Source organism: Lissotriton helveticus, chromosome 9 (genome assembly GCF_964261635.1).
Source record: "Lissotriton helveticus chromosome 9, aLisHel1.1, whole genome shotgun sequence".
Classification (NCBI taxonomy): Eukaryota; Metazoa; Chordata; class Amphibia; order Caudata; family Salamandridae; genus Lissotriton; species Lissotriton helveticus.
The window spans coordinates 110,068,790-110,088,632 of NC_136070.1; the positions used below are offsets into that span (position 1 = coordinate 110,068,790).

General features: G+C 50.4%; 1 protein-coding gene across 8 annotated transcripts in view; it reads right to left on the reverse strand.

Moving 5' to 3' along the window:
- The window catches only part of LOC144780983 (uncharacterized), a 1,867,627-nt gene that overhangs the window by 255,096 nt on the left and 1,592,688 nt on the right, over positions 1 to 19,843 (reverse strand). For all 8 annotated transcript variants that reach the window (XM_078659579.1, XM_078659581.1, XM_078659578.1 and 5 more), the window contains one exon: positions 19,294 to 19,404. In XM_078659579.1, coding sequence (XP_078515705.1) covers positions 19,294 to 19,404 — 111 coding nt within the window. The remainder of the gene's footprint in view (positions 1 to 19,293; positions 19,405 to 19,843) is intronic.

The window sequence follows — 19,843 nt, forward strand, 5'->3', positions numbered from 1 at the left end:
AGCTTTTAAAATTGTTAGTTAACCATGTGAAAGCCTACCTGTAGAAATTCTAACTCTCTACTAGGTCGCCGCCCCGTTCCACCATGGCTTGTGCCGCTTGTATGGAGGGCGTCCCTGACCTCTAGCCCGGCCCCCCGAGGGCGTAACATTTCCGCCAGAGGCGGGACCGGTACCTTTTTAGGCTGAGCCACTACCTCCCGCGCAGCGGACACGCGTGGCGGGTCACCAAAGGCGAGCCCGTCTGCGCCCATCCGCGCTGGTCCGTCGCCTGTCGTCCAGACCCCTGGACTATTGACTAGGCAATGGCACCCTATGCTCGGGACGAGCTTCTGGCTTTTAGACATCCGGCGGATTGCACGGCGCATGGATGGCATCCTGGCTCCTCTATTTTATACTGTAACCAGTGTGGCTTCAAGGCATCTGAGGCCTGTCCACCACCATCCTTCTCAGCCGCAACAGCCTCTAGCGCCTCTAAGTTACATATTTTGAGCCTGAACTGTAGATCCCTTGTGAAACATCACGAGGATGTCCATGAGCTTCTCTCAGATGAGAGTCCTGACGCTCTGTTTCAGACAGAAACATGGTCATCTGAGGACTCCTCGGCTTCCTTAGCCCTGGCTCTCCCCCCAGGTTACTGCATAAGTGTTCAGAACAGACCCACTGGCAGAGGGGGTGGAATAGGGGTAATTTACAAATCCAAATTCACCTGTACCCTCAAGACCATAAGTATAGCAAGTAGCGAATGTGCACTCTTTAAGTTAAGGGTCTCTGACACTTTTACCCTTACAGGGCTCCTTGTTTACCATCCTCCAGGGCCAATGAGTGCATTTCAAGAATCGCTAGTATCAACTGTCTCGTCACTGGCGCTTCAATCAGCCAACTTCAGTGTTCTCGGTGACCTCAATCTACACCTTGAGCGCCAAGACTCTCCCAGTATATTGAAGTTCCTCGGCGATCTGGAGGCGTGCCAGCTGCATCAGCTGATTGTGGGGCCCTCGCATCAGGCAGGCCACCTTCTGGACCCAGTCTTTACAAATATAGAGGAGGCTACAGCTAAACCACCCAGCCCCCTTAGCAGGACGGATCACTTCCTGATCTCTGTATTGGTAAAGATTCCAACCAGCGGCAAGGAGATTTCTCCCCCCTTTTTGTGGAGGCGCCCATGGAATAGCTTAGATAATGCCCTATTTGAAGCTAGGCTTAACCGTTTTTGTCCTGTTTGGTCAAACAATATGGAGGAGGCGGACTTAGCCTATCGGGAGTGGATAAAAGATGCATTGGATCATTTTATCCCCATGAAACACTCAAGGCCTAAGCGAGATCAGTCCCACCCCTGGTATACGAAGATGCTCGCTGAAACTAAAAAACAATGCAAGCTTTTAGAGCATATCTGGAGACGATCCTATGACCCCCTGGCCAAAATTAAGTTCAGATTGGCCACCAAAGCGTACCACAAACTCATAAAAAAAACTAAAGCCACTTATTATACAGACCTGATTACCTCAAGCACCAACCGTTCCAAAACGATCTTTTCTTTGGTGAATGATATGACTAAGGCTCCGGAAGGCTCAGGCAATCTGATAGTGTCAGACGCCCAGTGTGAAGAACTATCCTGCTTTTTCATTAATAAAGTCAAAGGGATATACGACCTATTACAACCGGATGACCCCTTGGCTTCCCCCTACCCTGCGAGCGACAACTGTGACCCCCCTCACTCCCTCTTAACTTTTCCATCTATAGAGCAGACAGGGATGGAAAACCTGGCTTTAAGAGTAAAATCAGGATCCCCGGATGACCCCATCAAACCGGATCTGTTCAGATCACTCAGCGACTCTGTCCTGCAGGTAGGCCGAGAGCTGGTTAATCGATCCCTACAGCAAGCTTCCATTCCTAAATCGTGGAAACATGCTAAAGTAGTGCCCCTCCTGAAAAAACCATCATTGGATCCCTCTAGGACAGATAGTTATCGACCTATTTCGCTGCTTCCCTACCTTGCGAAAGTGGCTGAAGTACAAGTCAACTCCATTCTGTCTGCCTACCTGGAGTCCAATGGGATCCTAGATGAGTCCCAGAACGGCTTCCGAGCTAACCATAGTACTGAGTCTGCCTTGCTAACAGTCACAGAACATCTAAGGGCTTCTTTGGACACGGGTGCAACCTCAATCCTGGTCTTGCTGGATTTGAGTGCGGCCTTTGACACGGTCTCCCACAAGATACTACTTGAGAGGCTGTGGGAGATCGGAGTCAGGGAATCGGCCCTGGATTGGTTGGCGTCATTTCTATCTGACCGTTCCTTCCAGGTGCATGCCCCGCCGTACTCTTCCAGCAGGTTCCCTCTTGAATGTGGGGTGCCCCAAGGGTCTGCGCTCAGTCCCACATTGTTCAATGTGTACGTCCGCCCCCTGGCCTTGATGGCCCGGGAACGTAAGATCCAGTTAATATCATATGCGGACGATACGCAGCTTATTTTCAACTTTTCAAACAACAATGTGGTAGACCAAAACAAATTCCAAGAAGATATCCTGGCAATATCAAGGTGGCTATCTAACAACTGTCTCCAGCTAAACTCCTCCAAAACAGAGGTACTTCTAATTGGCAATGGCACGCAAACATGGGATGAGCACTGGTGGCCTTCTGCGCTGGGACCAGCTCCCATACCAAAGGAGTCAGTAAAAAATCTGGGGGTGGTGCTAGATAACCTACTCAATTTGGAGTCACATGCAAAGAAAGTGGCGGGCACGTGCTACGGGCGCCTCCGCTCTCTCAAACCTATTCTGGGTTTCTTCGAGCCCCCTACCCGTCAGATTATAGTCCAGGCATCAGTCCTATCCCACCTGGACTATTGTAATGCTCTCATGCTAGGCTCCAATATGACGGTGATCAATAGGATGCAAAGAGCACAGAATGCTGCAGCTCGCGTTCTGTTCGCCCTACCTAAAACCTGTCACATCTCCCCTTTTCTCCGACGACTGCACTGGCTGCCGATACAGCAACGTATTCATTTTAAGACCCTCTGCCTGACCCATAAAATCTTGCATAGAGCTGGCCCACAAATTCTGCAAGGACTTTGTTCCTTTTACACCCCCACGCGCGCACTGCGCTCAGCGGACCTCTTTCTAGCTTGCACTGTCAGGATTCGGAGGAGTAGAGCCGGTGGCCGCTCCTTCAGGTATTTGGCCCCCAAGCTTTGGAACTCCATCCCTCCAAAAGCCCGGGCCACTTCAAATCACCTGCAATTCCAAAAAACTGATAAAAACTTGGCTGTTAGTGTCCATCTAGTACATCCTCCAACGCACTAGCCTCTGACATGTCCGCAGCGCTGGGACGCCCCGTTGCTGGGGTAGCCATGCGCTATACAAGTATACTTAACATAACATAACATAACACAAGCGTATAACAAGTAACTTAATATAACATACAAAAGTTGCACAAATATGGATAGGCCCTGGTGGCCCGTAAAACCATATACTAAAATAGTGGTATAAGTACCACGTCACGAACAATGGTAAGGCCTAGGGCCTTGGGAATCGCTGGGGCTACACATGACTACCAGCAGTTAGGACGTGGGAGGCCCACAGGATGCGGGTGCAGTGTCTAAATCCGGGGTCTCCAATCGGTTGATCGCGAGCTACCGGTAGCTCGCGGAGACCCCGGGAGTAGCTAATGTAGCCCTTCATGGGCTATTAGCTTTTCCGGCTCCATTTGCCCGCCCTCACCCAAACCAGCCGCTCGGATTAGAGCTAAGCTGGGGGTGGGGGCGGGCGAAGAGGATGACGCTCCTGTCCTGGAGCTGCAGACTCCTCTTGTGAGAGTCTGACTCCTGTGACGTCATCGTCGGGTGCCAGCACGGAGCAGTACGGAGCAGAGACGACTTGACTTTGACCGCAGGTAAGCTCAATGGAAGAGCAGATAGATAGTTTAGTGACGTTGGATTCTGTTTTTTTTTTATGCATCTGATGTTGAATAATGTTGAATAATTCCCGGTGCTACATTGACACGCCAGGCACAGGCACAAAAAACACGTGGAACAGAGGGCAGAAGGGCACAAAAAACAAGGGGAAAACGAGTGAAACATGGCAGAAGGGCACAAAAACGAGTGAAACAGAGGGCAGAAGGGCACAAAAACGAGTGAAACAGAGGGCAGAACGACACAAAAACGAGTGAAACAGAGGGCAGAACGGCACAAAAAACAAGGGGAAAACGAGTGAAACAGGGCAGAAGTGCACAAAAACGAGTGAAACAGAGGGCAGAAGGGCACAGAAAACGAATGAAACAGAGGGCAGAAAGGCACAAAAAACGAGTGGCACAGAGGGCAGAACGGCACAAAAAACAAGTGGCACAGAGGGAAGAACGGCAATAAAAACAAGGGGAAAACGAGTGAAACAGGGCAGAAGGGCACAAAAAACGAGTGAAACAGAGGGCAGAAGGGCACAGAAAACGAGTGAAACAGAGCCGAAGGGCACAAAAAACAAGGGGAAAACGAGTGAAACAGAGGGCAGAAAGGCACAAAAAACGGGTGGCACAGATGGCAGAGCGACACAAAAAACAAGGGGAAAACAAGTGAAACAGGGCAGAAGGGTACAAAAAATGAGTGAAACAGAGGGCAGAAGGGCACAGAAAACAAGTGAAACAGGGCAGAAGGGCACAAAAAACAAGGGGAAAACAAGTGAAACAGGGCAGAAGGGTACAAAAAATGAGTGAAACAGAGGGCAGAAGGGCACAGAAAACAAGTGAAACAGGGCAGAAGGGCACAAAAAACAAGGGGAAAACGAGTGAAACAGGGCAGAAAGGCACAAAAAACGAGTGGCACAGAGGGCAGAACTATTTACAACAAGGGGTGGTGATGGACAGAGTCTCTGAATTAAGCAGAATACTCTCACCCAGTCAAGAGATCAGGGCTGGATCCAACACCGTTTTTTAGCTCATTGCACCATCCCAGTTTCAGAACCTGGCTGTATGCAAATTAGTCTGTCCCTGGCCCAGTGCATCATGGGAACAGGGCAGACCAGACTACAAAAGCCAATTCTTACACTGGGAAGGAAACAAGCTTCCGGGGACCGGTTTCTGGCATTTCAGCCGTCTTCGGCCCGGCTTGCTTGAATCCTGATGGTGCAATGAGCAAGGGACTCACATCTGAGAATACCCTTCCACGCTTAGGGTGGACAAAAATATTTACAACAAGGGGTGGTGATGGACAGAGTCTCTGAATTAAGCAGAATACTTTCACCCAGTCAAGAGATCAGGGCTGGATCCAACACCGTTTTTTAGCTCATTGCACCATCCCAGTTTCAGAACCTGGCTGTATGCAAATTAGTCTGTCCCTGGCCCAGTGCATCATGAGAACAGGGCAGACCAGACTACAAAAGCCAATTCTTACACTGGGAAGGAAACAAGCTTCCGGGGACAGGTTTCTGGCATTTCAGCCGTCTTCGGCCCGGCTTGCTTGAATCCTGATGGTGCAATGAGCAAGGGACTCACATCTGAGAATACCCTTCCACGCTTAGGGTGGACAAAAATATTTACAACAAGGGGTGGTGATGGACAGAGTCTCTGAATTAAGCAGAATACTCTCACCCAGTCAAGAGATCAGGGCTGGATCCAACACCGTTTTTTAGCTCATTGCACCATCCCAGTTTCAGAACCTGGCTGTATGCAAATTAGTCTGTCCCTGGCCCAGTGCATCATGAGAACAGGGCAGACCAGACTACAAAAGCCAATTCTTACACTGGGAAGGAAACAAGCTTCCGGGGACAGGTTTCTGGCATTTCAGCCGTCTTCGGCCCGGCTTGCTTGAATCCTGATGGTGCAATGAGCAAGGGACTCACATCTGAGAATACCCTTCCACGCTTAGGGTGGACAAAAATATTTACAACAAGGGGTGGTGATGGACAGAGTCTCTGAATTAAGCAGAATACTCTCACCCAGTCAAGAGATCAGGGCTGGATCCGACACCGTTTTTTAGCTCATTGCACCATCCCAGTTTCAGAACCTGGCTGTATGCAAATTAGTCTGTCCCTGGCCCAGTGCATCATGGGAACAGGGCAGACCAGACTACAAAAGCCAATTCTTACACTGGGAAGGAAACAAGCTTCCGGGGACCGGTTTCTGGCATTTCAGCCGTCTTCGGCCCGGCTTGCTTGAATCCTGATGGTGCAATGAGCAAGGGACTCACATCTGAGAATACCCTTCCACGCTTAGGGTGGACAAAAATATTTACAACAAGGGGTGGTGATGGACAGAGTCTCTGAATTAAGCAGAATACTCTCACCCAGTCAAGAGATCAGGGCTGGATCCAACACCGTTTTTTAGGCACAGGCACAAAAAACACGTGGAACAGAGGGCAGAAGGGCACAAAAAACAAGGGGAAAACGAGTGAAACAGGGCAGAAGGGCACAAAAACGAGTGAAACAGGGCAGAACGGCACAAAAAACAAGGGGAAAACGAGTGAAACAGGGCAGAAGTGCACAAAAAACGAGTGAAACAGAGGGCAGAAGGGCACAGAAAACGAGTGAAACAGAGGGCAGAAAGGCACAAAAAACGAGTGGCACAGAGGGCAGAACGGCACAAAAAACGAGTGGCACAGAGGGAAGAACAGCACAAAAAACAAGGGGAAAACGAGTGAAACAGGGCAGAAAGGCACAAAAAACGAGTGAAACAGAGGGCAGAAGGGCACAGAAAACGAGTGAAACAGGGCCGAAGGGCACAAAAAACAAGGGGAAAACGGGTGAAACAGAGGGCAGAAAGGCACAAAAAACGAGTGGCACAGATGGCAGAACGACACAAAAAACAAGGGGAAAACAAGTGAAACAGGGCAGAAGGGTACAAAAAATGAGTGAAACAGAGGGCAGAAGGGCACAGAAAACAAGTGAAACAGGGCAGAAGGGCACAAAAAACAAGGGGAAAACAAGTGAAACAGGGCAGAAGGGCACAAAAAACAAGGGGAAACGAGTGAAACAGAGGGCAGAAAGGCACAAAAAACGAGTGGCACAGAGGGCAGAACGGCACAAAAAACAAGGGGAAAACGAGTGAAACAGGGCAGAAGGGCACAGAAAACGAGTGAAACAGGGCAGAAGGGCACAAAAAACAAGGGGAAAACAAGTGAAACAGGACAGAAGGGCACAAAAACAAGGGGGAAACGAGTGAAACAGGGCAGAAGGGCACAAAAAACGAGTGAAACAGAGGGCAGAAGGGCACAAAAAACATGGGGAAAACGTGTGAAACAGAGGGCAGAAGGGCACCAAAACGAGTGGCACAGAGGGCAGAAGGGTACAAAAAACAAGGGGAAAACGAGTGAAACAGAGGGCAGAAGGGCACAAAAAACTAGTGAAACAGAGGGCAGAAGGGCACAGAAAACGAGTGAAACAGGGCAGACGGGCACAAAAAACAAGGGGAAAATGAGTGAAACCGCAGAAGGGCACAAAAAATGAGTGAAACAGAGGGCAGAAGGGCACAGAAAATGAGTGAAACAGGGCAGAATGGCACAAAAAACAAGGGGAAAATGAGTGAAACAGGGCAGAAGGGCACAAAAAACGAGTGAATCAGAGGGCAGAAAGGCACAGTATGGGCTCTGATGAAATTAGGCTTAAAGTCAATGAAACTGGGCGTGGGGTGTCTCTCGGGAAAATGCGCGAGTTGCTTCGTGTTCAGTAGCTCACAACGATTTTCACTGGCCAGAAGTAGCTCTGACTACACAAAAGGTTGGAGACCCCTGGTCTAAATGCACACGCGTGCACCAATAGAAGTCAATGGGTGCGTAAAGTTAGAAAGTTGCAGATTTGGAAGTCTTCCGACTGGACTAGAACTTAACCACTTAAAACTAGGACACTGGGGATGTAAATCTCTACAGGAGCACCGCAGTACTCGCGTTACCTCACCCACAGGAAGCGGGTGCATAGGTGTCAAAGTGTGTCGGGTTTCGTCGTGGAGTTCTATGGAGCCTTGGAGAAAAGATGCTGCAGGCGACCAGGAGAGAAGAGTCTGGTTGGATCCAAGGGTGGATCGAAGATGTAGAGTACCTGAAAGCAGAGGGGACAGAGTCTGGGTCACTAGCCAGTGACCAGGAAGGAACCAGGAAGGAACCAGGCGATGTCGGGTTGCAATCAGGTGATGTCGTGAAGCTTGTCTCCGCTGCCACGTGGACCAGGAGGTGTCGACGACAACCAGGAGCTGGCCACGGACTGTCCCACAAAGGTTCTCGCTGATGGCGGTGTCGGTTCTTGATTTGGAATCAACAGGCCTTGGCAAATGCAACCCACACAAGAATCAAAGATGGCTTCTGGATCAGACCAGCAAGGTCTGATGGGCTGTTCCTTTACAGTGGAGCAAGGGCCAGTCTGGAGCAACCAGACCAGTATTGAAAATTCAAAGGTTCGTCGTCACAGAGACCACTAGCCAACGGGCAAGTGACCGGACAGATGCGTCAAGCAGAAAAATGCAAAAGGGCCCCACGCAGCACTCGGTGAGTGTGGAGACGTTATCTTCGGTGCAAAGGGTGCTTGGGGCTGGGGCTTCCCAATCCCCAATGCACAGCTTCGAGGGTGCCTCAGGAGCAGCACAGAAAGCACTTATCTGGCTTTCCAAGATGGCCGGTCCCACGTCTCTCGTCGCCTCCACGGGTCTCAGCTTTGCTGTGGCTGTGGATCGGGCTGTTGGATGTCTGGAAGTCCGGTTCTCGTCAGGCTCTGTTGTTCGAGCTCCGGCGGGAGCAACGATAAAGCAAACTGTTGAGAGCTTGATGGTGCCTGCTTGCACAGGGTGGTCACTCCTTGACCACAAGGGAGATTCTTCAGTCTTCTTCGCCGAGTAGGATGTCGAAGGGTCCATAGTTTTGTATCAGAGTTTCAGTCAGGATGATCTACTTCTAAGGGCACAGCTCCTACCTTTATTCACAATCAAGGGGCTGGATCACCTGCTAGGTCCCTCATATGGGTGGGACCCAGGAAGGGGGTGGTTACACCCCTTTCCCTTTGTCCAGTTTCACGTCAGAGCGGGGGCTGGAGTGCCCCAGCACCGGTTTGAACTGGACTATGCATGGGACACCTTGTGTGCCCCAGGCATTGTCTCATTTCATTCAGCCCTCCCTGCCCCAATCCACTATCTCCTGTCTGGGGTGGTGCTAGCGCCTCCCTGTGACAGGAAACCTATTGTCCAAGCCTCCCTCACTGGAAGGGCTCCCAGCAGCAGGAGGTCAGACTTGTGTCTGTGGCAGCAGCATCCATTTTGTGATGCTGAGGCTCTGGTTAACTTTAAGCGGGATTAATGAAAGCAACATGTCTTCTCCCTCTAGAAGGGTGGAATGCTACCCCCATCGCCAGAACTGGCGAGGGGGTAATATTCCAAAGCGTTTGACACCTTACACGACATGTTTTGATAAAGCCAAACCAAAGTTAGCAATAACCGCGAGGATTATAATGCACCTAAGAGTATATGGTATGGCAATATCCTGGAACAGCTATAAGGACATGGTTCCGAAAGCTGCAGACAGGCTCAGCTCATGCTAGAGCACCATCTCACATAAAACCAAGCACTCTGCCTCCAGGATTGTTAAGGCCTGCCATAGGAGTGATTTATAGGTGTATATGTGTCCAGATATAGGGTTAGACATACGTATACTATATCTAAGCAAGGGGTGATTACATGACCTTGCCCCACCTGAGTGATCAGCCAATTGTGTCAGTTTGGATGGCCAGCCAGGGGTGGCAAAAGATATGCTGCAGCCCCTGGTAGGCCTTGGATGCACCTATGCTCTGGGTACCTATAGTACACTATACAGGGGCTCAGAAGGTGACCCAATATCCAATTAGTTATGTTCCTAACGTACATGGAGTCCATTTTATAGAGAGAGCAGATAGCCTGGGGCCCTGATTAGCAGGATCCCAGGCCAACTAAGCCAAAAACCAGCTAAACACAAGGCAAAAAATCTGGGGTAACCATAGTCAGGTATCCACCTTCCTACAAGGAAGTCCTGCCGGAATGAGCGAGTAAAATGCCCGTCCCTGCAGACCTCACTGTCCAGGAAGTAGGGTATTGAAAATGTGTGTAAAGAGGCCCATGTTGCCACCAGACTGATGTTTTGGACTAGGACTTCCCGAGCCACGGCCCTAGTTGCAGCCTTCCACTGGTGGAATGGGCCCTTAATCCCTCAGGGGGCTGCTTCTTTGCCAGGGCATAACAGATCTTGATGCAGAGAAAGACTCAGCAAGAGATGGTCATTTTCTGCACTGCCCTTCCCTTCTTCGCTCCCATGATCCCACAATGAGTTGGTCATCCACCCGGATCTCTTTAGTGTGGTGAGGGTAGAAAGACAGAGCACTTTTTGGGTCCAGCTGGTGGAGCTGTTCTTCCATAGAGGGATGCGGGGGAGCAAAGAAGGTGGGAAACGTGATGGACTGACCCAGATGGAAACAGGCCACAAATTTTGGGAAAAAGGATGCCCGGATGTAAAGTACCACCATGTCCGGAAAGGACATAAGATAAGCAAGCAAGCAAGATTACGCCTGCAGCTCACTCACCCTCCGGGCCGATGTAATCGCTACCAAGAAGGCTGTTTTGATTGTCAACAGCCTGAGGGGACAATTGTGTAAGGGCTCAAAGGGAGCGCACATCAGACAGGGGAGAACAAAATTAAGGCCCTCTGAGGTATAACAAAGGGCGTAGGTAAAAACAGGGGAGCCAGCCCTATCAGTAATCACTGTACAATGGGAGATTTGAAGAGAGAGGATTGGTCTGGCAGCCGAAAAAAGCAGACAGAGCAGAAAGGTAACCCTTTAGAATTCCCAAAGCAGAGCCCTGGTGGACAAGGGTAAAAATTAACAAAAGGACAGTAGCAAGAGAAACGGTATAATACAAATTTTTGCCAACAGCAGGCATATACCATCATATTGGAAGGCCACCTGACCTGCAGAATAACGTTACAGACTTCAGGAGGAAGGTCAAAAGATATCAACTGTCGCCCCTCAATCTCCACACATGGAGGCGCAGAGTTGACCGGTTCGGGTGGAGAACCCTCCCCTGCTGCTGTGACGGAAGATCCTCCCGAAGGAGCAGCCAGATCAGAGGATTGATACTCATTCTCAGAAGCTCTGGATACCAGACTCTTCTTGTCCAGTCTGGGGCCACAAGGATGACTTGGGCTTGGTCGCTCCTGGTCTTCTTCAGAACCCTGGGCAGGTAAGGTATGAGCAGAAAGGCGTACAGCAGGTCTGAGCTCCACTTGCGATGAAAGGTGTCACCGAGCGATATCCACCTTGGAAGCTCCAGCTCGCAGTACTGTAGACACTGCATGTTCTCTTAGCAGGTGAAAAAATCTAAGGAAGGTTCTCCCCACTGCTGACAGAGACCTTGCGCCATCTCTGACTGGAGACACCATTTGTGATCCGCTAGGCACCTACGGCTGAGTTAGTCTGTCCTGGCATTCAGAGAACCTGCCAGGTGTTGAATCACCAGGGTTATACCCTGCTATTCTAACCATGTGCAGAGACGCAGGGCCACTCGACAAAGGGTCCATGACCCCACACATCCTGCTTGTTGCAGTACCACATGGCAGTGGTGTTGTCCATGAACACCTACTTTTAATGCCAATCGAATCGCTCGAAGCTCCAACAAATTTCATTGTCCCCTGATCTCCACTGCTCCCAGATGGCCGCCCCATCCCAGATGTGACACATCTGTCATGGTTGTGAGATCTGGTTGGGCAAGTGAGAGGGGTCTGCCACTGACCCAATCGCGGTTCGGCAACCACCACTGCAGATCTCTTGCAGTTCCTTCTGTAACATGTCAGTGAGATTTCCCTGGTGCTGTGCCCATTGAAACTTCAGGTCCCACTGCAGAGCCCGCATATGCCACCTGGCATTCTTCACCAACAGGATGCAGGAGGCCATGAAGTCCAACAGTCTCAGAGTCAGTTTCACTGAAATCCAAGATAGAGGCTGAAACATCGGAATCATAGCCTGAATATCCTGGACTCGCTGCTCGGGAGGATAGTCCCAAAACTGCACTGTGTCCAGAACCTCCCCAACGAAAGGGAGCATCTGAGAAGGAATCAGATGTGACTGCGGCACGTTTATAGAGAATCCCAGCAAATGCAGGCGGTTTGGCGCAGTTTGAAAGTGGGGGACGACAGCCTGGGCCGAGGACGCCTTCAACAGCCAGTTGTCGAACCTGCACAGATGAGCTGCGACTACCGCTATCACCTTGGTGAACACCCGGGGGCACTGGTAAGCCCAAAGGTAAGCACAGTAAACTGAAAGTGCTTGCGGCCTACCTTGAACCGCAGGTAATGCCTGTGGCCCAGCAGGATGGGGATGTGAAAATATGCGTCCTCTGGACCCAAAGCTACCATCCAGTCTCCTTGGTCTAGGGCAGACAAGACCTGAGCCAGAGTGAGCATCTTGATTTTCTCCTTCTTGAGGAAGAGATTGATGGTCCGAAGATCTAAAATGGGCCATAGATCCTTATTCTTCTTTCGTATCAGAAAGTAGTGGGAATAACAACTACTGCCTACTTCTGAAACCAGGACCCTTTCTATAGCTCCCTTGAGTAAGAGAGCTGTAACTTCCTCTTGGAGTAACATTAAATGATCCTCCATCAGCCAATCCTGATTTGGCAGAATGAGAGGAGGAAAAGAAAGGAAAGGCAGAGAAAAGCCCTCCTGGATGATCTGCAAGACCCACTTGTCCGATGTTATGGATTTCCAGTGAGGGAGATGATGAGGAATTCCCCCACCAACTGGAGTAGAGTGGTCCTGCAGAGTCAGCCTAGAAGTGCTCGGAGGCTGCAGCTGCTGGGGGCTGTGTGGTCGACAACTTCAGGCCTTCATTTCTAGATCAGAATGCACTGCATCCACATCCTCGCACGGCTTTTGGCAGTCTGTGCAGGACACTGGCTGGGACAGGGTGACGTGGCTGGAAACCCCTTCCATTGCCATGAAAGAGGCAAAAGGAAGACTGGCCACGAGGAGTCGAGAAGAGGCCCAAGGATCTGGCCATAGGTCGAGAGTCCTTGAACCGGACCAGGGCTGAGTCTGCTTTTTCCCCCAAAAGACGGGTTCCATCAAAGGGCATGTCCATCAGATAAGCCTGGACATCCTTCAAGAAGCCAGTTGTTCGAAGCTATGCGTGGCCCCTCAATGTCACTGTTGTTGAACTGTATCTGCCCAGAGTATCTGTCGTATCTAAGCCACACCATATGGTGAATTTTACTGCACCTCTCCCATCCTTGACCATTTGGGAGAGCACAGCCCCGGCCTCCCCCGGGAACTGGGGCAGCACTTGTGCAACCATCTCCCATAGGGAATGGGAGAAATGGCCCAATAAGCCTGCAGTATTCACCGACCGCAATGCCAGCCTGGAGGAAGAAATCAATTTGTTCCCAAATGCATCCAACCTCTTGGAGTCCTTATCCGGAGGGGCGGAAGGGAACGCACCCTGTGGCATGGAGTTTTGCCCTACCAAACTTTCTGGGGTGGGATGTTGGCTGAGGAATTTACGGTTACCTCAAGCTGGGTGATGGGGGCGTGCAATTGTCCTATTCACAGGAACCCCTGTGCTATGCTTGGACCACATGCCTAGAAGGACATCCGTAAGTGCCTCACTAAAGGGCAAAAGGGGTTCGGAAGTGGAAGCCCTTGGTTAAATCACCTTGGTCAGGAGATTTGTCCTGACCTGCACTGAGGACAGCTCTAGTCCTAGGACTTCAGCTTCCCTCTTTGCCACTATGGCATAGGATGCCCCCTCCTCCATAGCCACTGTTGGCGGAGAGTGCCAGCATCTGGGGAGGTGTCTAGGCTGCTGGCCTCCCCGAGTTCCCCATACCAGTCCAAGTTCTCCTCAGAAACATTCTGAAGTTCCGGAGAGTCCACAGACCCCTCCCACTCCTCTCATGAACACAGCACATCCTCAAAGTGCTCAGGCAACAACATAGAACCTCTGGGGACAATCGGTGTCTGAATCGGCAACGAGCGACATCGTTCCAGCTCCGTGTCATTGGGGGTGAGGATGGGGCTGGCGTCGCCGATATGCACCCGCAGCGCTGCAGGCACTAACTTCGGGTGTCATTCCAGGGAAGGTCACAAATTCATGACCGGCGTCGACCCGAGATCACATCCTTGAGGCCCCACTGGTACCGTGGCCAAAGCGGATGTATGACGTTACAACGCATACTTTTACTCCGCAGACCATTACAACGCGACTTTTACACCGCATACCGTTACAACGCATAGCGCCTTGGGGCGCTGGATAGTGGTAAGTATAATTTACTATTCTAACTCCAGTCCCCGTGGACCCTAGGGAAGGTGTTGGATAGTAAATTATACTTATTCCCTATCCTAGAGCGCCCCCCAGCGCAATGCGTTGTAATGGTATGCGGAGTAAAAGTCGCGTTGTAATGGTAGTGCGGAGTAAAAAATGCGTTGTAACAGGTGTATACCGGCCAAAGCCGATGGGGCCCCTTCTGACTCTGCGGGGCATAAGAGCTCACCAGCAGTGTAATTTCAGTCAAATTCGCAGTGCATGGCCTGGTAAAACTCTTTTATTTGGGCGGGAGTAGCTCTGGCTCACGGAAAGGGTAGGAGGCGCAAAGTCAACTCTGACTCCTGCTCCGTGAAACAGTGCCTAGAGCATCGGTGCTCCTTACCACTCTTGACGACGGACATCAGCCATAGAGAAGATGAAGTCCATTTGGACATCTTCTTCTTCTTATGCCTCTTCCCCAAGTGTCCAATGGACCTCAAGTGGAATGAGGAGGCCTTAGGGCTCTGGGAGCAGTCCTTTGACCTCCTCTTCCTCGATCAGGACCTCCGCAAAGTCTCGCTGGCCGGTGTCAACTGCCAGACCGCGAGGAGCTTCATTGCTCACTCCCTCGAGGTCTTTGGAGCCTTGACCCAGCAGTACGAGCACGACTTCAAATCGAGGTTGCGCTTGAGACATCAGAGACAGATGAGCTGGGGATCGGAGACTGACATCATGTTGTGGGAAGCACTGCATGGCTTGAAACCTGTCTTCCTCAAAGACAGCCCCCGCACACGAAGTGGAAAAGTTTTTCCAAATTCGACAAATAAATTGCCAAAAAGAGGCAGAGGGGTAGCTCCTCCCAGATCAGTGCTTAACTGGGGCGGAAAGAAAAGTTTTGACGTTGATGGAAGGGAGTAAGTGTGCACAGTCCCACTTATACCTGAATAGGCAGTGTCATACCTCCACACAAAGGGCTGCATACCCCCTCTAGTTAGTCTGGAACCAGACCAGGAAAGGCAGGATGCCTGAGACTTAAAAGGAAAATCTCCAGAAACTTCTCATTCACTTCAAATGCACAACTGGGTAGAAATACTGGACCTCAGGCACAAACTCTTTAGTACACTTCTGGTCCTGTGGATACTCTGTCCGGAAGAATGACTATTGTGCTGCTACAAGGACTACAGCTCTGCTGGACTGCTGCTCTAAAGGAACTGCTGCTGTGCTGTGGCGACTTGCTGCTCTCTTGCCTAGGGAAGAAGAACTGGACCTGCAATATTATCATGAACCCAGGAAGCAAGAATGACTCAAAAGACTAGTCAACTGATCACCTGATCTGAGCCTCCTGGGGAAAAGGCTCCCTAACTAGCTTCTGCTGTAGCATGTGCCTTACCCCCACGTGATGCCCCTAAGGTCCTGGACCCGTATTGTGGCTCACAGGTTCTAAAATGAAACTTGTGGGCTATTCATGACTGCGAATGGTCCTGATTGCACAGAGACTGCGGAGCACGCACTGAAAATCAGCGCAAGCTACCTCTAACAATTTTCTTCGCACAGCAGCATCAACAGCTCACACCCGCCCGTCTACGAAGCCCACACTGATAACCACCCATGACATTCTCCTTGCTCTCTGCAATCCTCTCTAATACGAACAGGACTCTTGGCACAGAACTTGAGAAAGTAAAACTTCAGCAGGACTAATCTGGTACTGTATCCGAACCATGCTCCATTGCGGCTGCCCTGAACTTTTGACTTTGACCGAATAAAGCATGACAAGATAGGCCCAGTTGGCGCTCTGAGCTTCTGGGCACTATTTGACACCTTATTCTTACAAGAATTCCTAACTGGTTTGGTTTTTCTTGTTTTGGCTTGTTTATTTCTTCAATTTTGCTGTATTTTTCTTACCTGGTATGGAATTGTTTTGTGTGGTGGTGTCATTGTTTTACTCATTGAAGTTTTGCACAAATACTTTACACTTTGCCTCTAACTTAAGCCTGACTGCTCTGTGTCAAGCTCCCAAGGGGTTGAGCACAGGTCAATTTGCGTGTGTCTTACCCTGACAATCAATCAATCAGTCAATCATATAATTTGTAAAGCGCACTACTCACCCGTGAGGGTCTCAAGGCGCTGGGGTGGGGAATGCTGCTACTGTTCGAAAAGCCAGGTCTTGAGGAGTTTTCTGAAGGTCAGCAGGTCTTGGGTCTGCCGTAGGTGGATGGGGAGGGTGTTCCAGGTCTTGGCGGCGAGGTGGGAGAACGATCTGCCGCCTGAGGTCGCTCTTCGGAAGCGGGGGACTGTAGCGAGGGCTAGGTCAGCGGAGCGGAGCTGGCGGGTGGGGGTGTAGAAGCTGAGTCGTCTGTTGAGGTACGTTGGTCCGGTGTTATGGAGTGCCTTGTGTATGTGGGTGAGGAGCTTGAAGGTTATCCTCTTGTTGACCGGGAGCCAGTGCAGGTCTCTCAGGTGGGGTGTGATGTGGCTGCGGCAAGGGATGTCGAGGATCAGGCGTGCAGAGGCGTTCTGGATGCGTTGGAGCCGTCTCAGGAGTTTGGCAGAGGCTCCTGCGTAGAGGACGTTTCCATAGTCCAACCTGCTGCTGAGAAGGGCCTGGGTGACTGTTCTTCTCGTTTCAGTGGGGATCCACTTGTAGATCCTACGAAGCATGAGGAGGGTGTTGAAACAGGAGGAGGAGACGGCATTGACCTGTTTAGTCATGGAGAGGGTGGAGTCGAGGATGACCCCTAGGTTGCGTACATGGTCGGTGGGTGTTGGAGCGGTTCCCAGTGCGGTCGGCCACCAGGAGTCGTCCCAGGCTGAAGGGTTGGATCCGAGGATGAGGACCTCCGTCTTGTTCAGCTTCAGTTGGCTGTTCCTCATCCATTCAGCAATGGCCTTCATTCCTTCGTGAAGGTTGGTTTTGGTGGTGTGGGGGTCCTTGGTGAGGGAGAGTATCAGCTGGGTGTCATCGGCGTACGAGAGGATGTTGAGGTCGTGCCGATGGGCGACGTGGGCGAGCGGTGCCATGTAGATGTTAAACAGGGTTGGGCTGAGGGATGAGCCCTGGGGTACGCCGCAGATGATCTTGGTGGCTTCGGAGCGGAAGGGGGGAAGGCGGAGGCTCTGTGTTCTGCCGGAGAGGAAGGAGGTGGTCAAGTCCAGGGCCTTCTCTTGGATCCCAGCGTTGTGGAGGCGTGTTCGTAGTGTGTGGTGACAGACCATGTCGAAGGCGGCTGACAGGTCCAGGAGGATGAGGGCCGCCGTTTCCCCGTTGTCCAGCAGGGACTTGATGTCATCGGTGGCGGCGATGAGGGCAGTATCGGTGCTGTGGTTGCTGTGGAACCCGGACTGGGAAGGGTCCAGGATGTTGTTCTCCTTGAGGTAGCGGGTCAGTTGTTCGTTGACGGTCTTCTCGATGACCTTTGCTGGGAACGGGAGCAGGGAGATGGGCCGGAAGTTCTTGAGGTCTTTGGGGTCCGCCTTGGGTTACTTGAGTCAGGCACTGATCTTGGCGTGCTTCTAGCTCTCCGGGAAGGTTGCTGTCTCGAAGGAGGTGTTGATGACTTTCCGGAGATGGGGTGCAATGGTTGAGCTGGCTTTGTTGAAGATGTGGTGTGGGCATGGATTTGACGGAAATCCGGATTGGATGGTGTTCATGATCTTGATGGAGTCATCGTCGTTGATGTTGGTCCAGTAGAGCAGGCGGTTAGTGCGGATGGTGGACGTGGGGGCGGAGGTCTCAGTGGTTGTCGAGGCAGTCGTGGCATTGTAACTGTGGTGGATGTCTGTGATCTTGCGGTGGAAGAAGGTGGCCAGCGAGTCGCACAGGTCTTGAGAGGGTGGGACGTCATTGGTGTTGGAGCTGGGGTTGGAGAGTTCCTTCACGATGTTGAAGAGCTCTTTGCTGTTGTGTGTGTTGTTGTCTAGACGGTCTTTGAAGGAGGCCCTTTTGGCGGATCTGATGAGGTGATGGTGTCTGCGGGTGGCATTCTTGTGGGCGGCGTGGCTGTCCGGTGTTCCTTCATACAGGTTTGCTTGGAGGCCCGGAGGTCTTCAGTGGACCAGCTGGTTTCTTGTTGGTATGATTGTTGGAGCGTTTCTTGATCGGGGCGAGGGTGTTGGCGCAGTCGTTGCTACACTGTCTTTGGTTGCGGGCGGCGGTGTCGGGGTCGGTATGGTCGGCGGGTAGGCTCTGGGCGAGGGTGGTGGTTAGCTGGTCTTCGGTGAATTTGCTCCAGCAGCGGTGAGGCATCTGTTGGGTGCGGTGGTGTGTGAGGGGTTTCTTGAAGGTGAAGTGGATGCAGCGGTGGTCGGTCCAGTAGATTGTGGTTGCTGCTTGACCAGGGCTCGCACCCCAGTCAACCAATAATACCCAATTTCTCACAAACATGGAACTGATAAACTCTTTTCCAGCCCCAAATTTTTGTGGTACAATAGTGATACTTTGGTATTACCTAGAAATGTGTGTGGGAAGTTAGACTGAGCCCAGTGACTTTGCCAAAAATGTAACGCTTTAGTTAGAAACAATTAAAACATAATTTGTGGTAATGGTTACTTCATGATGGAGTTTAGATAATGGAATTCTTGGTAAGAGGTTACTTAACTTTCACAAATAGCCTGGAATTCCTTTTCTCCTACTTTAGTCCTCACCCTTTCATTATTTAATCTGCAGCTCATCTACTTCTTCACATCTCAATACCAAATGTAACCGCAACCTCTTGCTTAGAGCATCAGACAATGTTCAAATAATAATCACATGCAAATTCCCCAGATTGAATTTGGGGTAATTTCGATTCCAAATAGGGCAGCAAAACTTTGAAATCAACTTTCATTATGGGCAAGACACGTTTAATCAATAATAGCGAAATTAGCCCTCTATGAAGCTGGGTGACGTTTTCCTAAAAACTTGCGCGCCAGATGATGTCTCAACTTTGCACACCCTAGTTTTAATCACCCTAGAGTATCAAATTTCAGTTAAAAGCAAACATTTCAACATGTCTTGCAATAAGTGTTCAACTAGCAGTGGCTTATCGTAGATACATCTGTTTATACCATTGACAGAAGTGTTCTGTACCTTGAAGAAATGAGAGAAGAGCTCGCTGGAAAACAGGGGTTGCATCCCCACGTTTGCAGACATCCGTAGTTGTTCTATCGCAGCAATTTCACTGTTAATTTTGTTCAACGACTGCAAAATGGAAACAAACGAGTGGCTCATGTTAAAGCATTGAATATGTTCCAGTACTCTCGTTCTATCACACTGTTATCTCTTTGGAGTATACCTGCATTCTGTGAGATGCATTTAGGATGATCATCAATACATGTACTTTCCTACTACAAATTAAACATTATAGGTTGCACCCAGTGTAAGCATCTGTGAAGTATTTTTTCTTTCTTTTTCGACTTCTATTCCGTACCATTCAACAAGGGAGCAAACAGTAGGAAGGGTAAACATATCGGCTGAGCGATGTGGAAACAGCTTTTTACAGGTTATTAAACGGAAAGACTGGGATGCTAGTTCCTCAATAAATATTGACTGCCACGTTTGAGTTCAGCCAAATGATTAGTTGTTTACTGCTTTAGGAAGAGCATAGAAACAAGGGGCAAAAAATATTCTATTTAGCATT